Below are 9,551 nucleotides of genomic sequence, written 5' to 3' on the forward strand. Positions count from 1 at the left end.
GATACATAAAATTAACCATCACAAGTCCACCCCTTTCCAACTTGGTGCTCATATATATCTCCTTAAATCATACTTAATCCCCAAATGAAGACAATAATAAGGTTATAAATCCACCTAGTGTACATGATGCGACTCTCTTGTTTGCAACCAAAACCACTAGTTCCTTCCCTAGAGGAGGAGTGATATCTCATAACTTAAACTATGATATAAAATTAGAAATATCTAACTACTGTGATATAAAGTCAATACATTCTATATTTTACATTACACGATAAGGAGATGAGAGAAACAAATATATTATACATATTAATATATAGATATTAATTACATAATAAGGAGGAAATAGTCTTGGCAATAACAGTCCTCATTTCTGTAAACAGGTCGTGTGTTCATAGCTGGTATTTATAACTACCTTTTCCATATTCCCTTTGCCGTCAGTAAGCAACTCAGCTGGTTATGATTCTTTACCTGGCGGGGTGACCCAAACCTTTATTCCTAAAGGGCCATTAGTAGTCCTGCTTGGACTGGGTTGTTGTGGTTTTCCATTGGCATTCATCACAGGGCACAGTTTTACTAAGCAACGTCCTATGTGATTGCCTGTATTCCAGACATCCATTGTGGAATAGCAGTCCAATTTCTCCTCGCTCATCAGGATCAATCACCCCAGGCAGCACAGTAACTTCTTTACTTGTTAATTCAGAGGCATGAAGAGCCCTAACTGTCTGGGCAGCAGTCATAGCTTCCGGTTCAATAGAATCATTGTTGAATCTCCTGGCGGAAACATTCCTCCCTTTGAAACTAAGCTCTCTAAGCCAGCAGAGCATAAGGCTGTGGGAACGAGAAGCACAGTTTTGCTAGTGGGTCATTAAGGATAACAGCGAGTGGCGCCACTTCCATCTTCACCCCTGCTCCCTGGACCCACGAGTCCTACCTATCATAGGAACAGCATCATGTACTGGATGCTGATGTAGAGTGTATACAACCCTGAAAGTTATTGCCGCCTAACTGGCACTGTAACTGAGTCTTCAAAAGGCCATCCCACCCTTGCAATAAGCCAGCTGCTTCAAGATAGTGAAGAACATGGTAACACCTGTAAATCCCGTGATCGTGGGCCCAATTGCTCTACTAATTTGCTGTGAAGTGAGTTCCTTGATCAGAAGCAATGCTGTGTGCAGTATCATGATTATGAGTAATGAATTCTGTAGGTACCTGGATGGTGTTTTTGGCAGAAGCATGCGTGCAGGGAAGTAATATCCATATCCACAGTAAATGTCTCTTCCAATAAGAACAACGCACTGCCCCTTCCGTGATAGAGGTGGTCCAATGTAATCAACCTGCCCCCAGATAGCTGGCTGATCTCCGTGGGGATTGGTGCCATATCAGGGACTCACTGTTGGTCTCTGCTGTTGATAAGTCGGGCTCTTAGCAGTGGCTCTATCCAGGTCAGCCTTGGTGACCAGAAGTGTACGTTGCTGACCCCATGCACAACCTCCATCCCTGCTTCCTTGGCCACTTTGTTTGGTGATGACAAGGGTGGCTGGGGAAAAGGCTGACTGGAATCCACAGACCAGATCATTCCATCCACTTGATTATTAAAATCCTCCTCTGCTGAGGTCACCCTGTGGTGAGCATTCACAGAGGACACAAATATCTTCACGTTTGTTTGCCTATTCAGAGAGGACTATCCATATACGTCTTCCCTGGATTTCTTTGTAACCAGTTTTCCAATTGTCTTCTTTCCAAGTCCCTGACCATCTAGCTAAACCATTGTCCACAGCCTATGAATTGGTTTACATCAAGTCCTCACTTGATGGCATCAATAAGTACTTAGAAACTGTGACTTTAAGCAAATCGACGTACAACGAAACCAATTTTATGATAGGCTAATCAGTATAAACAAGACTTAAGTTCCTACAGCATATTTCTGGTCATGAAAACATCATCAGACTTCTAAATAAAAGTCCAAAGTACTTCTAATATTAAACATTAAAATAAATTTGAGCTATACTTAACATTGAAAAGAATAAAAACAAGTCAGAGAATGATTTTCCAACCTGCTTATTCCAGCTCAGAGCTGGCGGGAGGCTGGAGCCTCTTCCAGCAGCTCAGGGTGCAAGGCGGGCGCCCACCCTGGACAGGACACCCTTCCGTCACCGGGCGTGTTCACACACACCCACACTCACTCAGCCTGGGACCACTTAGACACACCATTTCACCTCGTATGCACAGCTTTGGGATGTGGGAGGAAACCGGGGGTCCCAGGAGAAAGCCCACATACACGTGGAGAGAACAGGCAAACCGGACAGCCCTCTGGCAAGATTTCCCTTCACGGAGGCCCTTTGGGGATGTCCCAGAAGGGGACTATCATGCGGCAGCTGCCCGCTTTCAAGTGGCGCCTGCAGGCTGGGAGAGAGAAGTGTCACAGGAGTGGGGATCACCGGCATTTGGGCCACTTCTTTATGTAACTTACTTGTTGTGCCTCAGGGCCTGCTCAGGCCCAATCACCTGGATACTGTCCATTTGACAGTGGGGGATCAGTGGGCTCGCTGTCGCTGAGCTGCAAAGGTGGTCGATGAAAAGGACGACCACACAAGCTTCTGTTGTTGCCTGCGGGAGACCGCGCCGTGACACTTGGCCTATTTCTGATCTACTCTTAACTCCTGGGGCATGTAGGGACCCTGCCACTTTGTCAGTCCTGAATGCTAATTATCATCTCCCCAGTACCATGAGACTGAATGAGCTGAATGCTCTGCTCAGATTCTCTGCCCTGTGGCCCTCATAGCAAGTACACGATTTCCTTTTCTCCTGAATCTTGACCCCAGAACCTTGGCCGCCCCGAACTCCAGCCCCAGGGAAGCTGCTGAAGGCCCTGCTCAGCCTCTCTGCTCGACAGCTGCAGCCTTCTGTTCGGCTTCTCAGCCTCTCTGCCCAAACACATTACTAAGCAACACAAGCCTTGTGAGAAAAAGTAGCAAAGAACGTCAGGCTTACTTTAACAAGTCCTTCTGGCCCTTAACCTGTCTCTAAAGCCTTCGGAAGTTGTCTTGATATTTTATCTAATGATTCTGGTTGTACTTGATGAGAGGTTTAATCTATTACAAACTGGTCCTTTTTAGGCAGAAATGGAAGTCCGTTGGCATCTTTTCAATGCTTCTCAGGTGACAACAGCCAGGATTGAGAGTCCCTGACCTAGGCCAATATTGTCATTGAATAGGGGGAAACCTGAGGTCCCAAGAGGAACAAAGACTAACCCAGCCCCCCAACGTGTTTATACCAGAGCAAGGACTCAAACCTGGCTCCCTCGAAGTCCAGGCCAGTCTCTCGAGGGGCACCCCTTCTGTCTCTATGTCCTTCGCTCCTCGTGAGCTGGCCTGTTGCTTTGGGCTATGAGATGGACAGTGGGCCCCTCCTACCCATGCACCCCACCCCCCCGCCCCTGAATCGGTAATGTTGGTGCCACGAGAAACTTGGTCCTTCTGCTCACCTCCCTACCCCCTCTTTGTTCCCAGTGCAGACCAGGAGCAGACCACCTACTTGTCCCAGACATGCAGTCAGTTGTGGCTTTTCCCTAATGGGCTGGAATGGCCTAATTACAGCCTCAGGCTTCCTGAGTAATTATGAGCCTCCCCAGGACTCCAGCGTGCCCTGCTCCCCTCTCCCAACTCCACGGCTCAGCCATCACTGCTTGAGTGGCCTCCTTTGCCTGAAATGTGCCCCCCTCCCCCCACCACTGCTCCGAGCAGCGCGTAGCCTTTTCTTCCCGTGCCATTTAGCTATGCCGATACCAAGGTCTTATTCCAAGCTGTGTCAGGAGCACGCTGACCTGGTCAGTGCCCTGGTCAGCCTTTGTCCACATTCCTGTCCTCTATGGTAACTGCTAAACTAAGGCTGTTGACTTCCTCCCCAGCTAGACCCAGGTCCTGCCAGCTCCCCCTTCTCTGACCGCATGATTCATGGCTGGCCCAGGAGGCTTGGCTCACCTGAGGAAGACAATCCTGGTTACCCGCTCACTGCTCTGTGAGGACCCTCCCTCCCCTCAGGCAGCACCAGGGCAAGAGGCCCTGGCATTGGAAGGATGGGGGACTGGGGGTCGGCTGGGCCAGGAGCCCCGGCCACCGTGAAATGAGGAGCATGGGCAGCAGGCTGGCTGGGGAGAAGGAGCATGGGTTTCAGCATTTCTCAAGCCTGGGTTTGGATCCTGTCTCTGGCCCTTACTGGTTGGTGATCCTGGAGAAGTCACCGCTCTGCACCACGGTTTCTCATCCATAAAATGGGGCAACGACCTTAGCGTGCAATGCTGGGGACATAGTAGAGACTCAGTGGACAGATGTTCACTACGGTCATCGCCCTTCCCTTCTCCAAGAGGTGGCAGGTCACGGAGAAGTCAGAGAGTGAGCCGGAGGCTGAATACTGCGGGGCCGTCACAGCCGCACTGACGCGTGCGGCTCCGCCCACCGCTCCCGCGTGACACGGCAGCAAGGGGGCCTCCGTCCGCAACACAGGCACCCGTCAGTAGCTCCAGATGAGGCCAATCTATTCGACGTCCTCAGGGCTACTGCCTGGGACCTCTGTCTTGGTCCTCAGAGATGGGGTCAGCGTTGGCAGCTGTGGTGGGGTCCTCCTTCCACGTAAGCTGGGTGCTGCAGCTCCTGGGGGAATGAGATGGACAGTGTGCCCCAGGCTCCCGCACAGACGTTCACTCAGATCACGTGGGCACCCAGCCTTCCCCATCCAGGGAAGACGCCGAGAGCGTCCCCAGAAAGAGAAGCCTGGGGGACTGGTGGAGAGGAGCAAGAGAGAGGGCCTTTCCCCTCTGCTGGTTCTCCCCCTCTGTTGGCATAGAAAACCTTAGAAATCCTTGCAGCTGGCTGTGTGTCCCCGAGGCCAGGGAAGGAGGATGCTTGCCCAAGATGGTGGCGTGGGAAGGAATGGGACCCTGGGGAGACTTAGGAGGCTCCAGCTGGACCTGGGGGCCGGGTAGGGCAGGATGTCCTCGTCAAAATAAGATTTCTTTTCCTGAATTGAGGATGGAGATGGGGATTGTAGAAACCACAGAAGTGGTTGTAAGAGAGAGTGAAAAACGGGGAAGCTGGGGACGATCCCTGGGAACCGGCTTCTAGAGCAGGCAGAGAATGAGCCCAGGGGAGTGGCAGGGACAGAGGCAGGAGCAGGGGAGGTCAGTGGAGCTACGGAGCCCTGAGGAAGCGTCGAATGCAACTCTCACTTACAGATGAGGACCTGAGCTCCAATGGGCAGGGACTTGCCTATCATCCTTCCACGGCCCTAGGACTCCCGTCTGCCCTCACGGCCTCCAGGGCTGCTCCACCTCTGAACGGCTCTGCTTGTTCCAGCCGCAGCTGGCCCAGGTGCCAAGGGCAGAGTTGGGGTGAAGACAGGGCCATCCTGCTAGACTGGGGGTGCAGCCCTTGTGTAGGCATTTCCCAGTACCCACATTGTTCCGTGTAGTTCTGGCTGCCTGGTTGTGGGGGCCAGGGTGGTGTTTGCTGCATCCGAAGGGCAGGTCCCCCCTCAGGCTGCTCCCAGGCCAGGGCTGTGCTACTGCCAGCCAGCCCCGCCCCTGCCCCCAGCCAGATGACCGTGTCCCAGCCTGTGCTGCTGGCAAGCCACGTGGCCTGGGCCCACGCAAGGTCACGTTCCCACTGCGTGTGGGAGGTGGGCATGGCAGGCGGTGGCAGGGAATGGCTGGAAGGTTTTTATTGGCCCTGGTGGGGCTGACTCTTTCTGGGCTCCGGTTTCCAGTTGAGATCATAATTAAGATGGTATTCACGGACACTGTTCCACTTAGAAACACTCCGAAAAGGAGAGGAGAGGGGGAACGGTACGGGCGGAGGGTGGGGGAGGGGGGCGGCAGGTAGGCAGCCGCAGCCAGGATGATCAGGGAAGGGGTCCTGACACAGGCCGGGTCAGGGCCACTGGGAGGGGCCTCGGCCCCCTTCTCTCCGAGAGGCCTTCTGGGTTCTGGTTTCCCCTCGGGCACCCCCGGGGATATCACTTCACCTCTCTGGGCTTTGGTTGCCTCCTCTGTGAAATGAAGGAATTGGACCGTCTCCCGCCCAGCTCAAAAACTCTAGGATTTTCTTGCCAAGGGGATGATGTAACTGCGGAGTTCTCAGAGAGAGCCGGCTGTGGGCACTGGACTTCGTCTCCCAGGCCAGCCCTGGGGTTCACTGCTCCGGCCGCCCCTACCCAATGACCCCTTGCTTTACCACTGAAGAACGACAGGCCTTCTCTGTGCCCCGGCCCCGTGGGGGCTAAAGCCGGTTTCCACAACCACCGTCCTCACGAAGCCAGATGCTCCTCTCTCCTCCGTGCTCCCAGGCATTCCGATGTGCCCTGGGCAGAGCGACGGCCACGCTCTGCTCTGTGTCCCCAGGGTGGGTGACTCGCAGGCCTACACAGCCATAAGGATGTTCAAGAGATTTGGCCCCTGGCTTGGGCACGAGACTGGGCTCTTTAAGGAAAGGCCATGTCTTCATCTTGGCATCTCTCCCAGGCCCCAGGCCAGAGCCAGGCGGGAGCAGAGGTCCACAGCTATTTGGTGAATCACCCTCTTCAAGTGTGTGCTGAGCCCTCCCTGCTGTGTGCCAGGCTCCAGGCCCCGGGTAGGGATGTGACCTGTGGCCCTCACTGTCTTCCTGGGGTCCCACAGTCTAATAGGGTCCACAGATAGACACCAAAGGTTTGCTTTCTCCGTACTGTGACTTCTCTTTCTAAACTAAAAGATTCAGGAAGCGGTAGCCCCGAGAGCTTGGAGAAGAGGCTGGGGTGGGTCGGGGTGGCCTTCCTGGAGGAGCTGCCCTTGCTCCGAGCTGATGCCGTGTCCACTCACTCACACTGGGAGGCATCTGCTTCTCGTGCCTGACTTTCCTGGCCTTCTCCTCTATGTCATCTGACTTCATTCCTCGTCCCTGATTCCTCACAGGTCCTGAGCAAAGCCTGGAGTCGGGATTGGGGAACAGGGTGTGGCAGGAGTGAGTAGAGCAGACAAAGACCGCAAGGAGGTGTAGAAGTCCAGGCCAGCCTCTGGGACAGGACAGACAATCCTGGACAGGCTCGGCCTTTCCCCAGAGCTGCCCAGCTCTCAGTCCCCGACTTGAGTGCATGAGTGGAATTATGGACAAGCCCTGAAGTCAAACCAACGAGTGCCCGCCATGCATGGGGCCCCACGCAGGACACTTAGGCATGTTATCTCGGAATCTGTGAGTAGTATTCTTCTTTCACAGATGGTAAAGTGGACTAAGAGAAGTCGAGTAACAGGCCAAACCTCCCAAAACCTGTGGTTGTCAGACCTGGGATTTGCATCTGTCAAACCCTCGGGTGACGCAGTACACAATGCACTACACCTACCTCATGAGAAAGTCTCGTGAGACCTGCCCTGCGTGGACTGACCTGTCCCCCTTTTCTCTCCACCTAGGTGCCCCTGGCCCTCCAGGACCAAGAGGACTCAAGGGAGATGTGGGCGTGAAAGGACCTGTTGGCAGCAGAGGACCAAAAGGAGACCCCGGCAGTTTGGGGCCCCCGGGACCCCAGGGTACCCAGGGACAGCCTGGGGACACTGGACCTGTGGGAGAGAGGGGGCCGGTAGGCCTGCGAGGTCTCCCAGGCGTCAAAGGCTCGAAGGGCAGCTTTGGAACTGGAGGCCCGAGAGGACAGCCAGGCCCCAAAGGCGATGTGGGGCCTCCCGGGCCAGAGGGTCCCCCAGGGTCTCCAGGGCCCTCAGGGCCTCAGGGAAAACCAGGAATCGCTGGGAAGTCGGGTTCACCAGGTCAACGGGGGCCCATGGGGCTTAAGGGTGAACCAGGGATCCAGGGTCCCCCTGGCCTCCCCGGTCCCCCGGGCCCACCAGGAAGCCAGAGCCATTACTGAGGAGGGCCCCGGGCCCAGACACTGCTACCGAATGCCAGGAATTGGGCTCTGGGCACAGCCCGCCCCAAGAAGGCTGTACAGACAGTCGTCGTCCTGTGATCCCAAAGGGGGTTGTCCCCAGACCTGCCCCTGCACATGTAGGTTCCCCAGTAGTGACTACCACAGAAAGCAGCCTCTCTCTCTCTCACACACACACATACACACATGCACTCACACGCGCACACGTGCATTTCCCTGCTGGCCAGGGGGGCCAAGTGGGTTTCTCCGGTGGGGCAGGAGGAGAGGGCAGAAGAAGACCTCCCTCTCCTGTGACTGAGCCTGCCAGGGAGGTGGCTACCTCCGGAGGAAGGTCTTGAATCTATCTCTAAATTGGTGACCGATTCGGTCTTTCCAGTGTCTTCACACCCATCAGCCCACCCAGCAGTTTCCTGGGTTCCCGGTGGCTGAAAAGACCCAGGAAAACCTTTGCCGAGGACTATGGTGCCAACTCTAGGGACAGAGTGGAATTGGCATCCGCCAGACCCTCCCTGTACCTATGGGAGCAGAGTGGCGGGACCTGCCCTGCCTTGCACAGGACAGAGGAGTCCCCTGGTGCCAGCATTCTCTGGCCCTGCACACTGCGCCCCCAGGAACTCAGCCAGGTTTTTTCCACGCATCCAGGAAATTCTTTGCTTCTCCCTGCCTCTACCTCTCAGGGGCATTTCAGAAGAAATCCAAGCAGGAGTTTCATCTGAGCAGGGACACTCACTCTCCAGGGCCCGGAGCCTTCTGCCAGAGCGGTGCCCAGCACCTGGAAACGAGGCGGGGTGGGGGAGGCTGTGGTCACCGGGCTGCCTACGAAGGTGTCCCCCTTGCTCTCCATTCCTGCGGTGCCCCCGCTGTGGTGGCTGGGGGAGGACTGACCCTTGTTAACAGAGCAGCCCTCCCTCCTGCGCCCAGCTCTCCTCCTGCCTGCAGCAGCCCACCGACCTCACCCGCCATGACCCGGAATGGCCTGGGGCCTCCCTGCGTGAGCTGTACGACCGAATGGGGAGGGGAGGGCCAGGACCCCCACGAAAGGCTCATTTGGTCACTCGTTGCCCACCGCCGACTTCCTGCGAACCCTGGCAGAAAGCTTCCCCAGCAGGGAGAAGGCCGCCCAGAGGCTCAACTCACTGTGAAGTCGCCTGCGTTCAGCAGAGCCCGACCACCCCTGGGGGAGGGCATGGAGCTGTCTCCTCCCCGACCTGATTCAGAGGCCAGACCCTCTCCCCATTCCAACAGCCTTAATGCCACCTCCCTTCTCATAATAGATGTGCAACTGGTTTGTACTCCCGCCCACCCCCACTTCCGAGTAATTCTCCTGTCTACATATGATATCATGCAACATACTATTACTGACTCAGTAAAGAGCTGTTTCCAGAAGGGAAGTGTCTTCTGATCTTTTCTGCCCAACGGGAGACATGATGCCTTCAGGGGATCCACCTCTTCTGGCCTTTGAAAAGGAACCGGTGGACAAGCGGTCCCTTAGATATTTAGTCCCACTGTGAAGTCTGGGTCTAAACCCCTGGCCCCTCACTCCAGAAACACTGAGTTCTGCTAGGAGTTCACAGTGGATCATGGTGCCTTCATCTTGGACTTCCCAGCCTCCAGAACTATGAGGAATAAATTTCTGTTGTTTATAA

At 54.9% G+C, this 9,551-nt stretch overlaps 1 protein-coding gene across 2 annotated transcripts in view; it reads left to right on the plus strand.

Annotated features, from left to right (window-relative positions):
• The window catches only part of SCARA3 (scavenger receptor class A member 3), a 29,483-nt gene extending 19,932 nt beyond the window's left edge, over positions 1-9,551 (plus strand). For both annotated transcript variants that reach the window (XM_016144629.2, XM_036233573.1), the window contains exon 6: positions 7,436-9,551. In XM_016144629.2, coding sequence (XP_016000115.2) covers positions 7,436-7,887 — 452 coding nt within the window. In that variant the 3' untranslated portion in view covers positions 7,888-9,551. The remainder of the gene's footprint in view (positions 1-7,435) is intronic.

This window comes from Rousettus aegyptiacus, unplaced genomic scaffold, assembly GCF_014176215.1.
Source record: "Rousettus aegyptiacus isolate mRouAeg1 unplaced genomic scaffold, mRouAeg1.p scaffold_m13_p_16, whole genome shotgun sequence".
Classification (NCBI taxonomy): domain Eukaryota; kingdom Metazoa; phylum Chordata; class Mammalia; order Chiroptera; family Pteropodidae; genus Rousettus; species Rousettus aegyptiacus.